Raw genomic sequence first — 24,116 nt, 5'->3', positions numbered from 1 at the left:
TGAGAGTAAGCAGGGACACAGGGAACAGCAAGGAGGGAACTGCCAAGCAGGAAATCCACAGGGGTACACAAGGAATCAAGGGGGAACAAGGGATCCTGAGATAACTCCAGAAACTCAGGTAAACAGAGTACACACAAAGGTCCGGCAGCAGGAAACAGGCTTGTTTGCTCAAACGCTGAGCAACAAGTGGACTGGTAACACAGAGGTTCAGAGCGGATTGGCAAGAAGCCTAGCACCTTGGACAGGGGGCACAAAAACAGGGGGACCCGGCACCAAATCAATGCACAGGGAACTGTGACACACAATTTAGTCAGCCTCAGCATCTCTGAAATATTTGGTTGGTGGAATGTCTATGCTTAAGTCTCTTTGTCTATGCACTTTCTGTGGCCACTATAAAAGGCGTTCCCACTATTCCTGCTGGATTTGTTTTATTTATAAATATTTTCTTTTTTGGAATAGTAGGGTGGCAACACCCAGAACTTCCAGGTGGACAGAAGAGAGTTAGACGTTATGACAGGGAGAGCTCACTGTTGAAATATCCAAGACCTATAAGAAGCCAGAAGCCCACCAAGCTCTATCTAGAAGTAAGCTATCACTTTTGGGTGGACTAGCCCTTGAAACATACATCCAATAGTGGAAGTGTAATTTGCAGTTGGGCGCTTTGCTGCTGTTGCTGTAATCTCATAATAAATGTATATAATAAACAGATTAATTTATTGTGTGGAAACACCTATGTAAGTACAAACAAAATTGTCTCATGGTAACTGTCTCTAAAGATCACAGGGCCTTTACTGTTCTCAGAAGTAACAAAAGGAAGGCTTACCATTCACTGAAACTGTGCCAGGAAATGTGGAAAACCTTTCATAGTAACAAGTTGTAATTAGGTTTTCTCATTCCTTCCTTACATGCATAATATATAGAGGCCTGATTCATCCAAGGGTCTATTATAAGAATTATCTGTATTAACACTCTACTTCCTTATTTCCATTGACATTGACGATTATGGTCAAACTCTCCTCGTCTATCTGGCTGCCATTTAGGTCTATGGTCTAACAGTTTTAAACCTTCAAGACCTGGGTCAATGGGCTCTGGGCTTGTGTAGAGTGTGACATCAGAATTCACCGACAGGTGCTTTTGACTTGTAATTGACCTTCTTCTGACCTGCATTTGAACTACTTCAAGCTGGTTTTGCATTACAATAGATTTGTATTGGAATGCAAAAACTGTTTGTGAGATAGGCAGAGTGTAACAATGAAGGTTAATGGTTATAGTTGGTTCCCATTTCAGTAAATTGAAATACCATGGCCTACATTTGTGAAGACCTGAACACAGAAAACATATTGTCACCGGTTCTTTCCAAATATGAAAGGTGGTGGGGCGGGGTCAGGATCTGCAAATTCCAGCATCTCTACACTATCTTTATTCCCATTTGCTGCTGGAGATCATCTGTTTTGTATAATTTAGAGCTGCTTTCTGTCAGGTGCAGCACTGGAGGGGTGCCATAGTAATATGCTATGCATTTTAACTTTTCAGAATCTCAGGGACTGAGATTGCAGCACATCGAGTGTTCACACAATGAGGGTCGTTTCCAAAACAAGTGGGATTTTAAGGGGATGTGGTATTTAATAATCAGTTTAAATCGCCCACAATAAAGATCAGACTGTAGAAACCCAGAGCACCAAAGTTTGCTTGAATCAAATCAGTGATGGATTAATTCCATTTGGTTACTCTGATCTACTGCATTCTGGAGGTATTGGTCTTTGGACTATCTCTACTCAGTAAGCTGCATGCATGTTGTAAGCAGAACAACATATGTACATGCAGAGAAACGCACTGCACCTGATGGTGGTATAAAAGTCCATTGTGTTCATGGACATGTGCCTCCTCTATACAAATCATTGTAACCAAGACAGTTCTTGCCATAAAATATTATCTAAGCATACAGTACAAGGGCTGCGATCCGGCATACAATGCTTGTTTAGCATTGTCAGGAGTCATTCTCCTGCCCAAATCAAACTTGTACTATTGCATTTCCTTAAATTGCTGTATCTTGGAGGTGACTTGGCAGAATGCCTAGACGTTGTAGGACTCCACCCTGCCTTCTTCAATTGCACTGTCATAAAAATCATCATAAGTTTACATCCGCTACCAATAGCGCCTGCAAGCCGTTATCAACTCCAGCCTGATAAGTGATCCAGCCAAAACTAGGTTTTAAGTTTTGGATAAAGTAAAGGGAAGCGTTAAAACCCCTATTGGGTTTCACTGTTATCTGGGACTCTCTGTTAAAGAAGAACTAGGAGGTGAGCGATTTCCACTCATCCTCATAGTTAGAGCCGACGTATGACAAAGACGCTGTCACAGATCGGCTCTATTGATTGGTTAGTGAGCGAACACATACCGTCGCTCGCTCACTTCTCGATCATCTCCCTGCCCGTCAGTCACCTCTCCACGTAGGGATTCCCCCCTCTCCAATCCTCCAGCTCTGAGTGGAGGAACGGACGGGGACAGGGCAGGCACAGCTGGCTCTGCCTCTAGATAGGCAGAGCCAGCTGTCACTCACGCAGCTGGGTGGATCTCGACAGCAGTCAGGAACCGTCCCGGCTTCAGTGCTCTCAGTATATCACCGGCAATAGCCCACTATATACTGAGCTTTGGGTCACGGGAGGCTGTCAGTATATGTCCTCCCTTGACCCTAAAGAGAGCTATGGGGAAAATAACACCTTACCCCATAGTTCTCTTTTAATGATATTTCCTCTTCCTGATCCACTGAGTTTTACAAGAGAGGGAAAATCTGCAACCAGGATTAAAATGACACTAAACTCAGGAGTTGAACCTTAAAATACATTCAAGTACCTTAACTATTAACAAAAACGTATCTTATTTGTGTATCACTCAGCTGTAGATCCTCAAATTGGTGCTGGCACTGTCCTTCCTTCTGCAGGGTCATCACTTTGGTTCCCCATGGTCCCTGTGCAAGTAGTAAAGTAGCCACCGCTCCAAGCTCATTCCCATGATGGACTACAATGGCAATACAAATTAGTAAACATGAGATTGTAGTCCATCACGGGAGTGAGCTTGGAGCGGTGACTGACTATTTTACAACACACACAGGGGCCATATGGAACAAAAGCAGCCACCCTCCAGAAGGAAGGACAGAGTCAGCAGCAATTCAGACATGATTTGAGGATCTACAGCCCAGCGATACACAAATGAGATACATTTTTATTAATAGTTAAGGTACTTGAATGTGTTTTAGGGATTAACTCCTACGTTTGGTGTCACTTTAGGGTAAAGATCTTCCCACTAATAGTAAAACGTCTTATGTACTAGAAAGATTATTTGTTTTGCAAAATACATATTTAGAGGTGGCAGACTGTGTCAAGTACTGGAAATGCATATGGTGTGCAATCATTCGATAAGTCAAGATGGAAAAATGGAAATGTGAAAAATGTTCAGCTCTACAGACGGATCTTTCTGCCATATTGGCTTTCGTTACAAACTATCTTTCATCAATAAATGAAACTTCTCAGTATAACCTGTTTCTACAAATGGCTATTATATGTTTACAGGTGGCTTTACTGTGCCTCTTTCATTGCCAGCGTATGGTAAGTATGCCTCTGAATTACTGTTATTGTATGACTTTCCTGCTTACCTCTTTCAGCCATCTAAAAAGAGAGGGTATTGTGGTTTTGGGTACATTTTTAAAATGGATGTCTTAGATGTATTTTTGACTATGTATACAATCTTGGTTCTTCAAATAAATGTTTACCATATGGCAAGGGATTACCAAAGCACAGTGGCTTAGCTAAAGTAGTAGTGCCGTCTGCCTTGAGACTGGCCTTTTCTCACTGAGCCTACTGAAAAAGTACAGGTCACACCTCAGACTCATCCACTTCGGTGTCAATTTAGGATTGAGGTACTGAGGTATGTACACAATACCCCTTCTACAAAAGAGCAGCTACAAAAGGTCTCTGGATGACATGTGAAAGGTAGACTAATATTTTGTTTTCTCATTTTGAGCCAGCTGGTAGATATTTAACCCCTTCATGACTGAGCTAGTTTTCAGGTTCTGTTCATAAATGACTGACACATTTTTTACATTTTTGCTGTGTGATTCTTCCACAGCAGTAATATACTTTCTTACTAAATGTACCCACACATATTATATATTGTTTTTTAGAGGACAGATAGGGCTATATAATTATATAACATATGTGTACCTAACCCCTCACTTAGTTTGAATAAAATAAAAAAATTAGGAAAAAAACTAGAAGAAAACACTTTTTTCACAAGTTTTGATTATTATTTTTTTTTTAGAATTTTTTTATATTAATTATAGTATAAAAAATATATTTATATATAATTTATATTTTCCTAATTTTGTTTTACACTTTATTTTAATTTTTTTACACTTTGTAAAAAAAATAAAAATAAAATAAAAAAACTTTTTTTTTTCTTGTCAGTTTATATCAAGCAATCACTATGACAGCTTGATAAATTAACTTTTTTATTTTATTTTTGGCTATTAGGCTGATCCAAACTTAGGAACAGCTAATAATAACCTTAGAGACTGATCCTGACTTTAGTCAGATTCAGATCTCACTAAAAGCTCTTTGATCGTGCCTAGACGATCAGAAATGATACATTTCACTCAAAAGAGATACATTGTATTCTTTCAGTGAAATGTATCTAAACATCGGGCTCTCGAACTGTCAAAACAAATAGCAGAGAGGTGAGGTGAGTCACTGCTGCCTCTCTGCTATTTTGAGCTGTCAAATACGGGATCGCAAATTGCGGTCCTCTATTTGCATGTAACGGCTTCATTCTTTCATTAATGAAAGGAAGAAGCTTTTACAAAAAGCTTAATTATTTCATTAATTAATGCCTCAATACTGAGACATTAATGAATGACTGTTAAATGCTGAGAATCAGCAAATACCGGCATTACAAAGCCTGATATAACTCGTCACGTACAGTGTACGTGGCCAGTCATATAGGCACAAAGTGACAAGACGTACACTGTACGTCTCCCGTCACGAAGGGGTTAATGTTCCATATTTCATAGTTTTAGTTTTGACCATAAGGTAAAATTCTCAATTTCATTCCGACTCCCTTCAGTAAAAGAGAGAGAACAGCCACCAGCATCTCTTTGATGTAATAATTCTACAACTGTGCTTCTTTACTCCATTTTTTAGAGACCAGAGACTGTAAAGAGCACCCAGCCCGGGGGCAAAGAGATTCCTGCCTAGAATTTTACAAATTTTTCCTCTCAGGTCTGTGCAATGTTATTCCAGTACAGCAAAGTCTCTGAACCTACAAATTCTCCAAATATGAAAAAGTTATTGCGTACAGCACACACCCTGAAAATGTCAAAATGGCCGAAGGGCGTACAAAGGCAGCGACTGGCTAAATACTGCTTTTTACTAGATGGGCGTGTATGCGATGCTGAACACACTGGATGCAATAATATGCTTAGTGTGTATTTACGACATGCCACAAAGACATTAAAAAAAAACCCACAGACATCGAACTACTTACACCAGACTTCCACAGTGTAGCTTCTTATCATCACCAGACAAGCCACACACACACCTACCTAGAGCTGACCTTAACTTATAGGATCCTAATGTATTTAAGAGTTTTGGCAGCCTGAGGTTAATTCTAAAAATCCCCCTCCCCTCCTAAAAAAAAATGTGACTGCCAGTCAGTTTGGTGTCATCCCCTCTGATGGAGTCACTCAATGCAGGCCGCACCCCCCTTGTGACGCCACTGCCATACATGTCATGATTTTTCTTGTTTAGCCCTGTGGGCTGAATGGGAAAAAATAAAGAATAAATGCTCAATTCCATTGTCTAGGCTGGATGACCACGACTGTAATAATACCCGACCACAGACTGCAGCTGATTGAACGGTGACAGCAATCAAATTTCCACCTGGCTCCTTGAGGGCAGGTTCACGCCATTTTCAGGACCAGATCAGGTCCAGAAAATGGTGTGAACCTGCCCACAGTTCAGTGCATTCCAGACCATACAAAATGAGACGTGTAGTATTTTTGTGCTATGGAACGGACTGCACTGGTGTGAACAGAGGCCAGAAATATCATAGGGATACATTAGGATGCATTTTGGGTCCGGAATCAATCTGGTCTGGTGATGAACTGGATGTGGTGTGAATGGGCCCTTAATAGGGTTGCCACCTGTCCTGGATTGACCTGGACAGTCTGTGTTTTGAGTCCTGTATGTGCAGTTTCCAGGTCAGCTGAAACCCAGGCACAGCACATACAGAACTCAAAACCCAGACTGTCCACTTGCATCCGGGACAGGTGGCAACCCTATCCTTTAACATAAATCAATTGAAAAATTCATCTTTGTCAAACCAGGTAGTACCGACAGGGCCCACCATGGAACCAAATTTCAGAAGATTCAGCAACAAATCAGCCAAATTTTAAGCTTTACAAAAGGTAGCTGCGCAGTATCTAATTTAAAGCTACCAGTGAGGAGGTTCTCAGGACAGGACAACATGAACCTATAAAACAAAAAATGTTTTACGTTTTAGTTACCCTTTTGTGCCTATAGCAATCAAGTATATCAATTTTACTCGATGGGTTGCTATGACTTGAGTTTTTCAAACGTACCCATCGGCAACTCCTTTTGCAGTGTTCTCACCCCCACCCAGTTTATACCCATTTGTTTGTAAAACAGATAAGTGTATTCACACAGAGAGAATAGGAAACAAGAAGGCAGATAAGACACATGGGAAAGTAAAGAGTATTTACAGACACCTTACGAAGGGTTTACCTTTCCAAGATAGTCCAGGTCTCTGCAAAGATCCTACAAAGCTGAGAAAAGAAAGATCAGACCCTTGACGGATCAGACCCTTGACGGATCCTCAGTTCATAGGAGATGCATTTTAACGATTTTAGGCTTCAGACCAGCGATCCAGTGAATTCTGTTCAATGAGATTGGCGATCGAGGAGAGCGGTCAGATACTGCCAACATTGGCTTATGAGAGGGGAGGGAGGCAGGAAAACAACTGAAACAGGCATTCTAACTAGTCCCCAGAGTGTAATAGTCCTGATCTATTGAGAGGATGGCCAACCATTCTAGGCAACAACTAAATCATGTAAGCAGATATAAAAATATCACACAATCAGATGCCTCAAGACTGCAATGGTCTCCCAAAGCGATCATGATGTGTGATTATCCGTATTTTGCATAAAGATTTTCTCCTTTGATCATTTAGCAAATTGATCAGATTCATCAAGCTGTGAAAGCAGTGGCATCAAAAAGGGGAGTCACACCCAGGTGACACCAAAATGACTAACAGTAATTTTGGCGTCACACCCTCTAAAAAGTCAAACACTCGGTCATGGACTGAGAGCCTGACAGTGTCAGGAGAGAGGAGGGAACCCGGAGGCATACCTCATCCCGCCGGGTGAACATCCCCTCCTCTCTCTTGCAGGGTCCTTTGTGGGGGTCACCCCTGTGTGTGCGCGCTAGTAAGCTGTGTGTGACTCCACAAACACACAGGCATGGTAAGGCAAGTCACCACCCTTCTCCAAGCTAATAGATTGACAGATGCTGGAGACTGCTCTGTCCCTTAGTGGTCTTGTACTGGACAGGAAGTTCAGGGAAGCTGAGAAAGTTGGAGCTGTTTGGAAACATGAGGACTTGGGCAAAAATGTAAAGAAATACTTTGCTGGGGAACAGATAGTAGGAGTAGATATGTCTGATCTGGACTCATTATTGGAAAAAAAAGAAAGAGTTTAACACTACTTTAAAAAAGACTAAAAGTTAATTGTCAGGCTTTACATACACTTTACTGTAAGAAATTATGAATTTACTTTATACCAGCAGGAGTACTCTATGTAGGTGGGATAGCCGCCTCTAGACTGTATACAAAGATGAAAAATCCCTTAGAGAAAAAAAGAGAGTGTAAGCCTATCTACCGCCTTTGTAATAGCTTCAGAAGCTGGGTGGACCAGGAAGATCTTGTCACCGGGATCCCAGACACTTCGAAGAAACCAGTATTCCATGTCATCAGTATTTACACAAAACAAAAGTATCGGCATGGGTGGACAGATCCTTAACGAGTGGGATTTTACCACCATTCTGACGTAAAATATGTAATTAAGAGAACTGGTATGGGAGGGGGTAATGTCAATTATACCTCTGCTAATCTCGATCTTTTTCTTCCTTCATTTATTTGTGGGTTGTGTAGCAAGCAAGTCATTTTGGCATTGAAATGGTTGTAACTTCCCCACCTAACCCCTTCCTACTCATACTAATGAACAGGTCTATACACATAGCATCCGAAATTCAACACCCAGGCGACAGGCATGTACACTCCCTTCTCCCTCCGCCTTTGCACGCCCCTCCTTATTACACACAGGTGACACAACAGCACAGGACATGGCGTTCACCCCTCCCATGCCAGACACAGGATCGCACAGTCACCAGCAATGAGGAGCACATCACTCCACAGGAATGTGTTACACTGCATGAATGTATAATGGGCCTGTGCCGCAATATACAGAGGGGAAACACGATATAGCATGTCAAATGTACGTCACTTTCTACACTACCTGAAATCTCAGAGCAATACAAGTCACAGTACAGAGACCACCAACTGCTCCTATATCATGGACAGCCTATATGGCCAAAGGTAAAGGAAGTTTCTAGGCTTTGGATTCTTGGATATTACATGAACGGTTTTGTGTTCAGCTGGGAAACATGTTTTTGAAGGTCCTAGAACACTTCCAAGCCAACATATGAAGTTTACAAAAACCTGTAATTACACATGAAATGTCAACCCACCCAAAAGTAATATTTTAGGCTTCAATACTCGACAACGAGAAGTCAGGAATCCCAGCACTGGTTCTGTCCTCCTGGGAGTCTGGGCTGTTCCCACACATTTGAAAGGCTGGGTTCACACCTAGGCGTATTGAATATGCGCGTTTGTCGCGCGGTGCGCGTTTTTAGAGATTTGCGGTAAAAAAAACACACGACAAACGAGCGTTTCCGTGGGCTACTTGGCTGTATCCCAATGGAAACGCGAGATCAAAACGCTCCAAAGAAGTACATGTACTTCTTTGGGCGCAGGCCGTTTTGTATCGCGTTCAGACGGGCGGAAATACGGCAAGGTGTGAACCAGACCCATTGAATACAATGGGATTTAGATGTTTGAGCGTTTTGTAGAGCGTTCGTCGAGCGTTGGTGTGAACCAGGCCTTAGTGTTCCAACTTTACCTGTCATATAGATTTGTTTTAAATAGAGTCAGTTCTGATAACTCCTGAAAATTCTAGAATTGTTTCCCTGATATATTAAAATTATTATTGAATAGAAACAAGCTTGCTACCCATGTTTAGCAGCCCAACTCAGGCCATTTGTTTGCTAACCCTCCATGTTTTTAGAGTAGGGAAGCCTCATATGCTTTATTAGGTTTTTGTGATTTTGAATTGAGGTTTAGGAAGTTTTGGCTGAAGTTCTATATGAATCCAGCTGGAGGAAATAAGCATTACAGACCCGTTTAAAAAAAACTAAAAAAAACATATCAACTAGAAATCTCAGGATGCATCCCGACAAACCTTGTGATATCTGTATAATCTCTGTGATGAGGTCAATGAAAATTGCTTTGATTGCGTCAATATTGTTTGGGTTTCTGGTTCTTATTTGACAGAATAGGTATTAAAAACTTAAGTGAAACTATTCTAAAAAAAAGGCATATATAGAGGAATCTGGATGTACAGCAAGAAATCATTACACCCTCGGACAAGCACTTTTCAGATCACATGTACCGTACATCTATTCATGAAGGATGGCCAACTCATTACTGCCCGTTAGTGGTGGGTAGACTAGGAGTGCTTATGAAATATTTCCACCTGCTTGCTAACACCACCAAAGCCATACCCAGGGAGATTATTGCAGGATGGCACTGAAAACATTAGCTTGCACCTACATTGGGCAATACTCTAAAAAAACAAAATGCATACTCTAATCAGAACACCCTATTGATTATCCTGTGATCAGCTGGTCAGTCGAACCGAGAAGCAATAGCATATCTATGGGCCCTCTGCATCCAGTGTGGATATCCTAGCAAATGAATCTTTACAACAGCGTTTAACCTTTTATCAGTCATGGCACCCTTTAAAACTATGTGGAATCTTGGGGCACCACAGTATAAATTGTGATAGGTGTTTGTGTAGGGCCCCCCTTTAAAATCTAAAAAAGTGTGTTTGCCCTTTTTGTATCAAAGTGGCCCTTCAAATCACGATGCCCCCTACATATCGGAGTTACCCTTTGCATCAGTAGCCCCCTCTTCACATCCTTGATCAGAGTCCCTCCTTTCACATCAGCATTCCCCTTTTACTTTAAGAGCCCCCTCCACATCAGTCTTCACCCCCGCCTCTTCACATCCCAGTCCCACAAATTTTTTAGACACCCCTGAGCAGGCCAGGAGGCACACCAGTGTGCCACAACACTCTGGATTAAGAAAGGCTGTGTTAATAGAACCGATTTGCTAGATTGCATTTCACGTAAGCCAGAGGTAGGCAAACTCTGGCCCTCAAGCTGTAGTGAAGCTACAAATCCCGTTATGCATCTGCCTCTTGAAGTCATGAACGTCAGTTTCATGCAATGTCCTATGGGACTTGTAGTTCAACAGCAGCTGGAGAGCTTGGGTTTGCCTACCCCTGACCTTAGGGGTCTGCCCAGCACATAAAACATCTGTTCTTGATAGATACCTCCATACATACAGTATTTATGTGCCAATATTGTTTTCAGAATGATTGTCTGGCAGACAGATTTTCTGAACACCATCTCATGCATGTATTGTCAAATAGTATAACTTGTTGTGGGGACAAATGGAATCTTCCAGTACCTGCAGATTGTGTCCAATAACTGCACCCCAGGAGTTCTAGGCAGTGGAATGAGTGTTTGAACTCTTCAAGTTGTTAAAACTAGACACAGCAGAGGACCTCTCTCAATGTATCCCACAATGCAATGTGGGCACATCTCAACTGGCAGCCGATACACCTCCACTTCATTGTGGAATGCAGTGTCTCCTAGAAGCTGCCTACTGCTAGAAGCTGGGACTTTCCAGGTACGAGCAATCTGCAGGTTACAGATGGTGCTTGCTATACCCACAGAGGTTTCTTTTTTTTTTTTGCAAGCACAGGTTTACATTACAGGGTGGCTACAGATATAGCCAAATGCAAGTCACAAATACAAGAAGAGAGTCCAAAAGGACAGACAGATATGGCCAAGGCGTATATAACTTCACGGAAAAGTTATATAATGTGAGCTAACGTGACCCAGTGGTAAAATTTGAGATTGCTGACTTTTCAGCAACATTGGTCCATCATCATCTTAAAAAACGGGAGGTAGAAAAACCCGAACTGATGCGTTCCTTCTATACGGGCATGGCTATATTTCCTCACAGGTAGCTCATATACACAACATTGTCAAAAGTTTAATTCCTTCACCTGAAACCCCAAAAATAAGTTGGAGATTTTCATTGACTATTTTGATGAACAAACTGCATCTGAACGGTCAGGAATATCTTGGGCATGCTCTTCTCTAAACTTACTCCGATTGCTGAGTAAGGTTCATTGTGTGCTTGAGAGTCGTCACACCATCTAAAATACTCTTGTACACCAGGGTTCAGCACTCATTTAAAAGTTTTGATTGCTTTCCATCTCTCTTTAGGAGATATTCTATTCACTATTTGTCCAAGTGACCATTATCACTGAGATAGAAAGTGAGGAGGATTCCAAAATGTTACAGTTGTGATCGGATCAAAAGTTGAGTGGAAATTTTAAAATGGGGACATCTTTTATGTTGGTAAAAGTCAAAGATGGAATTTCTTCTCACTTCCTTTTAATTTCTAAGATATGAAGTGAATTAGAATCTCTCCACTGGAGACACAAACAGCAATAAGAGCCACATTGACAGGTGGCTCTGATGTTTACCGAATAAATCTGAAACTAAAACAAAAGTTCTGGATGGAGTTCCACTTTCAGTTTACTTAAAACTATTTAATGCCAACTACAGGTAGCATCAGTTCTCAGAATGTACAAAGATTTCTGACAGCTGGCAGGCAGCAATCATATTCTACTCGTACAAACATCACAATAAGCTCATCCTGTGTCATGCCAGAGAGATTATTATTATAAAGAACTTGAGACTATGAACTTTACACGCTGGTTGTTAGATTCTTGAATCACGTGATCCTAAGCAAATATCTCTCGCACTAATTCTCCTGTCCATAAACTAGGTCTACTAATACAGTGAGCAGTGCACCTCATCTGCAGATACATTACCTGGTAGATCTGGAGCAGACCATATCACCGAGCTTATTTATGTACAGTATTTACCACATTTATAAAGCTTGAACTTATTACACAATGCTTCCTAGACCATTCACATTACTATCTGCACCAGAGGAACAAACTGTCCAATATCGCTACGACAGTCATATCAACTCAAGGCCAGTTTGGTTGGGAGCCAAATAATCTCTTCTGAAAATGTTTGGATTGTGGGATGAAACCAGAGCGACCGGAGGGGACCTTTCCAAGTGTTGGCAGTGCATACAAACTCAGTGTAGTAAATATCTATTAAGGGCTCTAGACCTGCAATATAGATGTAGTAAACATTCAATAGAGGGCTCTAGACCCGCAGTATACATGTAGTAAACGTCCAATAAAAGGGCTCTAGACCCGCAGCATACATGTAGTAAACATCCAATAAAGGGCTCTAGACCCGCAGTATAGATGTAGTAAATATCCAATAAGGGGCTCTAGACCTGCAGTATACATGTAGTAAAATATCCATTAAGGGTCCATTCACACCAGGCACTGTGCTACATTGCATAGCAGCTGGTGTGTGGTACCCTGGACAGTGCTGATGCACTGATCTTGGCACGTTGCTCTATGTGTATTATTTTTTATTTATTTTTAGAACCATGAAGTGACATTTTATTAAGTTCTATGGGCACAGCATTATGCAAGTACTGCATGCCATACTTTTTCTTCAGCGCACCACCGTGGTGGTGTGAATGGCGTCCATCCATGACAATACAAATTGCTTGGTCTTGCATTGGGACTGCACTGGAAAAAACAGCCAATTAAAAACACTGCATGTAACTTGCTCCTAGCAATTATAGATATAGGGTGCCAAAACTGCTCTCACTACTGACTGCTGGGTTCTTGGGGCCCCACAGCAAGCGCCAAAGGGCCTCAAAAATAAAATGTTTTAAAGCCCATTTCTAGCCAAAATGTTTGTTTTTGATGGAGAGTCCTCCTTGTATCAGTAACGGATCTTATTTTCCCCTCACTTCCTGTTCTGGTGTCAGGAGGAGAGGAAGTAATGGGGAATATCTCCAGTGGAGCAGAAACAGCAAAACAATAATAACTATCGTTGAGGTCTTCTTGTCCTGGTGATACCCGTTCCCTACATTTCTTGTCTTGTGACACAGGAATAGCAAGATAGAGGAAAATCTTCCCAATGGAGTTGCAAAAATTGAAAATAAACTTGATTTATTGTGAAATATCGAGGGTAGTGCCCAGGTGGTAAAATCGGAAGCACGTAGCATGCTTAATTTTTTTTATTTTCGTTTTGGATAGAGTGGGGAAGTGTTGGACCCTTTAACAGATGTTTATATCTGTTTTTGTCCCCACTGGGGAAATACCCCCTGCGTGTTGCGGTGGTGTTCGATGAAAAAATAAATTCTGTTTTTTAATGCAACAGGCCACGATGTGGTACAACTGCATCTCACCACGCTGTGCCCAGAGAACTTAAGAAAATTGTCACTCTTGACATTGTAATAAAGTTTTTTTTTAAAAGAGAGAGAAATGGTAAACAGTGTGATGCGACAGGATTGGTGCATTGGCGCTGTGACTGCTAATGCACACCGGCGTCTGTGTGTTGTAGCGCAACCACCGGTATGAGCTGTCCCCAGAACAAGAGGTAAGGGGGGAATTTGCCAATGGGGACAGTTGTCCAGAGACAACCAACTAGATTCCCTTCACATTGAGAGATTTCCACTTACTTCCTGGAACAGGAAAGGAAATTTGGCAATGCAAAAAAAGAAAAACTAAAAGAAACCCCTCCCCCCCTCCAAAAAAAAAAACCCCTTCTCTACTCTAATCTTAACATAACTAAGGCTACTTTCACACGAGGTGATCAGGAGGGGATCTGTGCATGGTTCTCCTTCTGATCGAGATGGTACAGATTGGATGTTACCGCTGGGACATCCTTGTCTGCCCAGTTTTTTTCCCCTCCATCTTGCAGTTTGTTTAGACCCAGATGCCCATAGACTAGCATTGGGTATCCGATCGGGTCCGCCTAAAAAAACAAAAACTGGACAGTTGGACCCGATCGGATAAATAGGGAAAGAAAGTATATCTTTTTGAAAATAAACAACAGCTCAGTTATATGAAGACACCAGGTAACGTGTTCAGTAGCAGCCATATGTGAGTACACAACGCCAGATGGGGACTGTGGGGTGAAAGAAATGACAAGAGGAATGTTTGAATGACAGCACCCTCGGGGGTCCAGAGATGTTCAAGTCTGTTCCAGGGTGGGGCAGCATTATCTTCATGACAGGTACGTTACTATGTGCTGTCGTATCCATAATTATTTCATATTTCACAAGAAGTCCTTATAAAACATTTTATATTAGCAATGACAATGTAAAAATTAGTGTACTCTAAACGCCTTTCAAAGCACTTAACGGGAGAGCACTTAATTACCATGTTAAGAGGCTTTAACAAGGCCAGTCCTAAAACACCAAAGTGAAAAGGAATGCAATAAAAAGTTCTGGTAGCTGAAGAATAGGGGCTGGGTTAAGGTGACAAATGGAGAAAATCCCAGGTTCTTGTTTTTATTGGGAACTATGAGAATTTGTCTGCAAATGATACGCAATTACAGGATGAATCAGGACAGGATAAGTAGTCATGTTATATGTTACCGGATGAATCAACTGATTGATGTTCAAGGTGTGCAAAGCCCTGTGAGTAATGCAAACATGGACCCGCCGAACTCTGGAAGCTTCTTTATGAAATTTGGATCTGAGAAAGTGGAGCTGTTACCCATAGCAACTAGACTAAAGTTTTCTCAGTGGCCCCAATCAGTTGGGGTGGCCAGGAATTGTCTCAGTGTCCCCAATTGGCCAGAAGCTTTCTCAGTGTCCCCAATTGGCCAGTAGCTTTCTCAGTGTCCCCAATTGGCTGCTGTGGCCAGAAGCTTTCTCAGTGTCCCCAATTGGCCAGGAGCTTTCTCAGTGTCCCCAATTGGCCAGAAGCTTTCTCGGTGTCCCCAATTGGCCAGAAGCTTTCTCGGTGTTCCCAATTGGCCAGAAGCTTTCTCAGTGTCCCCAATTGGCCAGAAGCTTTCTCGGTGTCCCCAATTGGCCAGAAGCTTTCTCGGTGTCCCCAATTGGCCAGAAGCTTTCTCAGTGTCCCCAATTGGCCAGAAGCTTTCTCAGTGTCCCCAATTGGCCAGAAGCTTTCTCAGTGTCCCCAATTGGCCAGAAGCTTTCTCAGTGTCCCCAATTGGCCAGAAGCTTTCTCAGTGTCCCCAATTGGCTGCTCTGGCCAGAAGCTCTGATTTCCCTCCAAGTAGATCAGTAAATGCCGGTAGAAAAAAAAAAAAAGAAGGATTGTCTGAAGAACGGTGAATAACGTTTGTCCTGTGACAATCCAAAGAACCGTTAAGGAAACCAGGAACATAGAATAATTGGCCTGGAGACTAGATATGATCAATGAAGCAAACCCATGAATGGGTTGACCTTGTCTTGTACAGACGGGCTAATGACCACTGTTTTTAGAGCATGAAGGGGAGGGCGTGTGATCCTAACTATAGGTTATCAAGTCTAACAAGTACAACAGCCACACTTCCTTAACCCTCTCTATGCCGGTGCTCCTGGAATAACAGCCCGGTACAAATGTAATGTTTTTGGAGGTCCTAGATGACCCGTCAAGAAGCGTCAAAGACAAAATCACAATCAATGAGATAAGTTGGATGTCTCTTACCTCCATAGTTGGAGTTGCTCCTTGATGAAGTCGATCCCTTTTGCATCATCCTGGCCCGGACCTGTTCCTGCACGCGGGCATTGCGCAGCTCTTGGTTCTCTTCGCGCAGCTTGCGGTCCAGTTGCAAGTCGGTAGGAAGCGCCAGCGAGGTGATGTCCAGGTTTGGCTGCAGGGCCGACATAAGGAAGTGACTGTCTTGCATTTTTCAAGCCTTGAGGGTGGAAGCTTAATCTCCCACACTGTGCAGGTAGCTGTCCCCAATGCCACGTTCACCTGCTCGTCTTCTGCTCACTTAGCCTGCTTCTACGCCCCACCCTGCCATTACCTCAGTGCTCCTACCTGTACCTGCCTATATTCTATACCCCGCCTCTCTGCCCTAATGATCCGAGCCGTCAGTGTGCCTGTCCCCTTTCCTGGTCTCCCTGTCTGGGAATACTCTGTAATGTTATCTTCTAGCAGAACTCGCTGACTTCCTTCCTATTTCACACCTGTATATGTCAGTCACACCTGCTCCTACACCTCGTGTCCACACATCTCTCTCCTTCCTCCCAAGCCGCCCTGTGCTCCTTCATCTCCCTGACCTGCATTCTGCTGCTTTCTTTCAATCCTCGCAACCTTTTTTTTCTCCTATACAGGAATGTTACATCCCCCTCTCACTGTCAGCGAGGAATCTTCCTCCCCTCTCTCCCTATTAGGGTCAGCCCTTCATTGCTAACACTACGGCAACCTCAACCCAAAGGAAAAGCCCATGGTTAGGCCACAAACACCAAATTTATCACAACTCAGAATCTGGAGCAGTTGCCCATAGTAACCAATTGGCGTATCTCTTCAGTTTGGTCAGTTAAGCTTTAAACATGAAAGAGAGAAGCTGATTGGTTGCCATGAACAAGCTAAACTGAAGAGAGAAGCTGATTGGTTGCATTGCACAGTGGCTCCAGATTCGGAGGGGAATTAATCAAAGCTGGAGCAGAATCTGAAGCAGTTGTCCATGGCAACCAAACGGCTTCTCATTTCAGTCTGGTCAGTTAAGCTTTGAAAAAGAAAAAGAGAAGCTGATTGGTTGCCATGGACAGCTTCTCCAGATTCTGAGGGATTTTTAATCAAAATTGGAGCAGAATCTGGAGCAGTTGCCCATAGTAACCAATCGGCTTTCTCTTCAGTTGGTTCAGTTAAGCTTTGAAAATGAAACAGAGAAGCCGATTGGTTGCCATGGACAACTGCTCGAGATTCTGCTCCAGTTTTGATTAAAACTCCTCAGACTCTGGAACCGCTGTGCATGGCAACCAATCAGCTTCTCTCTTTCATTTTCAACGCTTTAACGACCAAACTGAAGAAAGCAGCTTCTCTCTTTCATTTTTAAATCTTAAGCCCCAAATCACACCATAGCATCATGGGAACACACATCGCAGTGCTGCGCGTTCTCGTGTGTTCATGACCATTTGTTTTCTGCATTTGGCGCACATCCCCATTGATTTCAGTGGGTCCCCGGATGCACCCAAAATACGGGAAAGTAGTGTATGTAGCAAATTTTGCGACATGCGCCCCATGTTTTTGTTTGCCATGCATTCCCGCGCAGGAAAGCACAGTGTTTGCTCAGCTGCGTTTGGGGTGCCATTAACTAGTACGGTAATGGCACTGCAAGCGTGTTCCACGTTTGGTGAGCGTTTCATGCACGCACTTCGAGGCGCACACTTTTGTGCTTGTTTGATGCATGTTCACGGTACACCACGGTGTGAATGGGGATTAGCTGAACAAACTCAAGAGAGAAGCCGATTGGTTACCATGGGTAACTGCTCCAGATTCTATCTGCTCTATTTATCAAATATGGAGCAGTTGCTTATAGTAACTAATCAGCTTCTTACTTCAGTTAAGCTTTGCAAATGAAAGAGAGAAGCTGATTGGTTGCCACAGACAACTGCTCCAGATTCTCTCTGCTCCAGTGTTGATTATTTCCCCTCAGAATCTGGAGCAGTTGCCCATGGCAACCAATCAGCTTTTATCTTTCCTTTTAAAATCTTAACTGAACTTGTTGCTCCTAACTGCTCCAGTTTGGATAAATTCGCACCATACGGTCATAAAAACTAATAAAACCCCCCCATACATTTGTCTGTAAAGGTATTAACCCTTTCCGTGCCAGAGACTTATTTATTTTTATCACACACTTATTTCTTTTATTTCTTTCTTTATTACACTTTTTTCATCACACATTTTTTTTTTATTACACTTTTTTTTAACATGATAACACACTGGGGAGAATTTATCAAACAATTCACCCCAGTGACAAGTAGACAAAAATTGGAGCAGAATCTTGAGCAGAATCAGCTTCTCTCTTTCATTTTCAAAGCTTAACTGAAGCAACTGAAGAGAAAGCCAATTGGTTACTATGGGCAACCGCTCCAGATTCTGCTGCAATTTTGATTAAAACCCCACAGAATCTGGAGCAGCTGCACACAGTAACCAATCAGCTTCTCTCTTCAGTTTGTTTAGTTAAGGTTTGAAAATGAAAGAGAGAAGCTGATTGGTTGCCATGGATGACTGCTCCAGATTCTGTCTGTTTCAGTTCTGATGGATTCCCCTGAATATATTTTCTGACAGCAGAGGATCCATAAAATAAACACATGGCAGTTCACACAATGTTACAGCAACTGCTTATCAAATTTATATTTTCAATAAAAAATGCATTCAATTCATCTGATTGGACAGAAACACAAAACAATCTCCATATTTCCTGTACATTATAAAAGGTGAGGCGGAGCTCATCACGATACCGGAAGTCATTACACGCTGCCTGGCTTCCTGATTGGCTGGGAAGCCGGCTCCATGCTCCCTCGTCAAATGCTTGGCATGGAGCCGGGCAGCGTGTAATGACTTGCCGCCAGGCTTCCTGGTTGGTTCGGAAAGCTGGCCAATCAGGAAGCCGGGGGCAGATAATGACCTGATTGGCAAGATTCCTGATTGGCCATCGCCACCTGGTGATGAGGGAGCATGGAGTTGCTTGGCTAATCAGGAAGCTGGGCGACCAGTCATTACACGCCACCCGGCTTCCTTAATGGAGAATTATGAGGTGAGTGATTTTCACTCAGCCTCATAATCTGAGCTGACCTGTGACAATGAGACTGTCACAGGTCGGCTCAGTAGGTCGGGAAGTGAGCGAACACATACCGGAGCTCGCTCACTTCTCGATCCTGTGGTGGCAGAGAGCCGTGACAGGGGAGGGGCAGGATTCCCCTCTCCCCGCTCCGATCCTCCAGCGCTGACTGGCGGAACGGATGGGGCGGGTACAGCTAGCTCTGCCTCTAGATAGGCAGAGCTAGCTGTCCCTCATGCAGCTGGGTGGATCCAGACAGAATTGTCGGGATCCGTTCCGGCTGCGGCGTCTCAGTATACCGCAAGCTGTAGCTCGCGGTATACTGAGCTTAGGGTGACTGGAGGACGCTAGTTTGTGTCCTCCCTTTACCCTTAGGAGAACTATGGAGAAAAGCCCTGACCCCATAGTTCTCCTTTAATGGGACCTTCTGGTATCGGTGAGTACGGAAAGTAAAATATCGGTACTCGGTGCATCCCTACAACAAACCATGACAGCCAGAATTCTCCAAAGGTGACATTTTAAGTCCCCATTCACAGCTTCCTTTTCCGTGAATAGACGTGATTCCATGAATGGATTTGACTCCCTGAATTCACAGAGCGCGTTGACGTGAGTTCACAGGACGCATGTAAAAACATGCAGCATGCTTGCGATGCCATTACTTGTCAGTCACCCCAAACACATCTGGGAAGACGCACATTTTTTCCCATGCAAACACATGGTGAAGAAACACGGTATGCCTGTAGCAGAGTCTGATAAATGAGCTACTTTCCTGTTGCGTGTGTGGCACCTATTGAAATCAATGGGCGACGCATGGCAAACGCAGGAGAAAATGCACACGGACATGCGCGAATGGAACACGCATGCCCGGAATGGGGAGGTGTGAACGGGGACTTCACCTCTACAGCTCATCACATTTACAGTTAACTGTAAATAATGGACCTAAAATGATTCCCCTCACTACTACCTAGACCAGGAGGTGGGCAAACTCCGGCCCTGCACCTGTTGCAGAACTACAAATCCCATGAGGCATTGCAAGACTCTCACAACCACAGACATGACTCCACAAGACAGATGCATGATGGGATTTGGAGTTTGACCACAACTGGAGGGCCAGAGTTTGCCCACTCCTGGCCTCGACGGTAATGTCTAATGTGTGTTACACGGTCATTGTTTATGTACCTGTGTGCATCATACATGTGCGTTTGCATTCATATATGTGTGTGGGGGGGGGCGTACCCTTTTGTTTTATTCAATTTATTTTCATATATCTCATAAACAGTTGTCACTTTATTGGTACCACAAGGGGGCTGACAAGCATGTTTTTTTAATGAGTGCACAATATTGTTGATCAGCCAGAAATCCAGTGTCCCTGTAACTCCCTGTGCACTGAACCGAAATATCAAGTGATCTTATCAGTGTTCCCAGCTATCTTCTGTGGACTACAAAGCAACAGCCATCTATGCAACAGAGAGTAGGAGGGGGAGAGGTGTGTGTGTAGTCTCAAACCTGAAAGCAGCCTAGGGTGACACAGCTGCTCCTCCATAAATACAGTACAGTCAGGGAGTGATATAGTACAGTGAGCGAGTGTTGTCACTAGGGATGCACCGATACCAAGCATTTGGGCGGGTACTCTGAACTTCCTGTATGAGTAAGCTAGGCCGCGAGTCATTACACGCCACCCGACTTCCTGATTGGCTGGGAAGCCGGCTCCATGCTCCCTCATCACCAGGTGACGAGGAAGCATGGTGTCAGCTTTCCGACCAATCAGAAAGCCGGAGGGAGAGTCATTACATGCCACCCGGCTTCCTGATTGGCTGGGAAGCCGGCTCCATGCTCCCTCATCACCAGGTGACAAGGAAGCATGGAGCCAGCTTTCTGGCCAATCAGGGAGACGGGGTCTGGTAATGACTCGCTGCGCGGGCTTCCTGAATGAAGTCATTACACGCCGCATGGCTCCCTAATGGAACCTCCGGTATCGGTATTCAGTATTGAAGAGTACCGGAAAAAAATATATCTGTACTCGATACAGAAAAAGCGGTATGGGTGCATCCCTAGTTGTCACCCTACGACAGCAATTGTGTTACTGGCAGGATCATCAGGTGAAAATAAAGAAGACAAAAATCCAGCACATCTAAAAACAAGCTTAAATACACTATAAGCCCCCAATCACATACGGGCGTATCAGAAATGCGCATAACGGGACATGCATTTCCGCATCTTTGTTTCCTGCGTTTGGGGATCATGTCCATTAGATTACAATGAACGCGGGAAAAGCCGCGCAGTAAGCACATTTTGTGACATGTGGTGCATGTTTTTCCCCACGTGTATGTGTGCGTTCTCGTTTGCTCGCCTGCGTTTGGGGTGCATTACTAGTAATGGCGCTGCAAGCACATTCCGTATTTGGTGCACGTTTTGTGACGCACTTTGATTTCACTTTTTGCTCTTGATGCACGTTCACGATACACCCATATGTGAGCGGGGCTCAGGGTGCAATGGCCTTTATACGGCATCTGAGGAAAGATGCTTCTTTCAGCTTGGACTTGCTTGTGTGCCAAAATACCGATCTTAAATGTTAGCCCTCATTCACACTAGAGAAGGCGGACACGTACAGCGCCTTACTGCGTGCGCGGCCGTATCGGGCAGCTCCCGGGAAGGACAGGTGCTGCGTGTGATTAGTACGCAGCCCCCATCTTTCTCTATGGGAGTACGTGGCCGTACGCCCCCCTATGCTCACCCCAACTGCAGGTCCGTACGGATGCTGGTGTCCTGGCTCGGACGCAGACATGATCCATCCCGTCAGCGTACGAGTACGGACACCGGCACGGATGTGCAGGGCAGGTGAGCGTAGGGTGGCGTACGGCCACGTAGTCCCATAGAGAAGAATGGGGGCTGTGTACTTATCACACGCAGCACCTGTCCTTCCCAGCAGCTGCTCGATACGGCCATGCACGGAGCTGTACGTGTCCGCCTTTTCTAGTGTGAATGAGGGCTAATGATAAACCTAAAGCTGGGTACACACCCACTGAAATATGGCCAATTCGTGGGTGGCTCTATCTGTTCAACAAAAATTGATTCTTAGATCTACTTTTGTTGAAAGGGACATGCTGGAAAATTGATGGCCAAACATTGCTTGCGGCCATTTAGCTGCAAGCACTGGTTGGATATTCTGACAGTGGCGGGCACTAGGGTTGCCACCTGTCCAGGATTCACCCGGACAGTCCGGGTTTTAAATGCTGTGTCCGGGTTTCATGGCAGCTGAAACCCGGACACAAGATGTCAGGCAGACAGAGGCAACCAAAATTAAGATAGGGGCTACTGGCCCCCCACTAAAAATAGTCTAACTGTGATATTTACATATGAATGGGTGGCGCTATTTACATATGAATAAGCAACTTATTCTCCCCGCCAAAATTTCTGTGAGTCGCAAGAGTGTTCGGGTTTCGCTGAAAGAAAAGGTGGCAACCCTAGCGGGCACCGTTGTCAGAATACAATGTACACAGTGGGAGATTTGTTCATCCACGGCAGGGGTGGGCAACTCCGGACTTCCAGCTGTTGTAGAACTACAAGTCCCATGAGGCATTGCAAGACTGACCGTTACAGGCATGACTCCCAAAGGCAGATGCATGATGGGATTTGTAGTTAAAGCACAGCTGGAGGGCCGGAGTTGCCCATCTCAGATCCTTTTTGTTAACGTGGATGGAGATTTATTTTCATTCAGCCCTGCAGGAGCCTCGCTGTGTGTACCCAGCTTTACCATAACGTTAAAAGAGAACTTTGGGGTAAGCGTTTTTGCCCATAGTTCTCTTAAGGGTCACAGGAGGACATATACCGTGTTTCCCCGAAAGTAAGACCTAGCGCTTTCTTCTGGGATTTCTGTAATATAAGACCTACCCCGAAAATAAGACCTAGTTCGGTGGTAGGTCTTATATTACAGAAATCCGCTAGGTCTTACTTTCGGTGTAGCTGCACATAAACTGAATTTTAAGTGTAAAGACCGGCCGCAGCTCCCGCCCCGCCCACACGCCCGCCCACAGGCCCGCCCACACCCCAGCCGGCCGCAGCTCCCGCCCCGCCCACACGCCAGACGCAGCTCCCGCCTACACGCCCGACGGCCGCAGCTCCCGCCCACACGCACGCACGCACGATGGAAGCGGAATATCATCCACCGGGACCGGCAACAGCATGCCGCCTTCCGGGACCTCGTCCGGTCCTCCCCCAGCCAGGTAAGACATCCCCCGAAAATAAGACCTGGTGTCTTTTTTCGTGCATAAAAAAAAATAAGACACTGTCTTATTTTCGGGGAAACACGGTACTAGCCTCCTCCCATGACCCAAAGCTCAGTATATAGCGAGCTACAGCTCGCTATATACTGAGACCGCCGCAGCCGGTACGCATCCCGACAATACTGTCCAGACCCAGCCAGCTGCGTGAATGACAGCTGGCTCTGCCTATCCAGAGGCAGAGCCAGCTGTGCCCGCCCCCTCCCCCGTCCATTCCCCCACTCAGCACTGTGGGGAGCAATGACTGACAGTCACGGCTCTCTGCAGGGAGATGAGTGAGCGAGCGACAGTATGCGTTCGCTCACCTGTGTTTGTCACAGGTCGGCTCGAACTATGAGGATGAAAATCACTCCCCTCATAGTTCTCCTTTAATTTTAACCCTGACAAAAAAACCTGTAATAAACAAAGACATTATATTCACTATACTTTGTAAACAAAGTATAGTGAATATAATGCCAGCACCGTCATGGGATGCACATGTCTTTGTTTATCACAATCATGATCACATGGCATTGTTTATAAGCAAAGTAAAGTGATTATAATCACATGTCTTCACATGTGATTATGGGCTTCACATGTCTTGGTTTGTAAACAATCATGATCATGTGACATTGTTGATAAACACACACACACAGCTTTTTTAGTGACATGGCTTTGTTTATCTTTATTACATTCTTACATTATAGGTAATGGATTGTTTTGTAAATAAAATACTTCC

The 24,116-nt window shown here is 44.1% G+C and overlaps 1 protein-coding gene across 4 annotated transcripts in view; it reads right to left on the bottom strand.

The window, feature by feature from the left end:
* The window catches only part of PKP3 (plakophilin 3), a 90,191-nt gene that overhangs the window by 45,512 nt on the left and 20,563 nt on the right, over window positions 1–24,116 (bottom strand). For 2 of the 4 annotated variants that reach the window (XM_018562666.1, XM_018562670.1), the window contains exon 1: window positions 16,031–16,618. In XM_018562666.1, the coding sequence (XP_018418168.1) occupies window positions 16,031–16,232 (202 nt within the window). In that variant the 5' untranslated portion in view covers window positions 16,233–16,618. Of the gene's footprint in view, window positions 1–16,030; window positions 16,619–24,116 lie in introns of those variants that run through there. The other 2 variants (XM_018562669.1, XM_018562668.1) reach the window with 2 other exon arrangements.

Source organism: Nanorana parkeri, unplaced genomic scaffold, assembly GCF_000935625.1.
Source record: "Nanorana parkeri isolate BGI_ZX_2015 unplaced genomic scaffold, ASM93562v1 scaffold589, whole genome shotgun sequence".
Taxonomy (NCBI): Eukaryota; Metazoa; Chordata; class Amphibia; order Anura; family Dicroglossidae; genus Nanorana; species Nanorana parkeri.
Note: the sequence above shows the minus strand (reverse complement) of the source record. Positions and strands in the feature narration are given on the sequence as shown.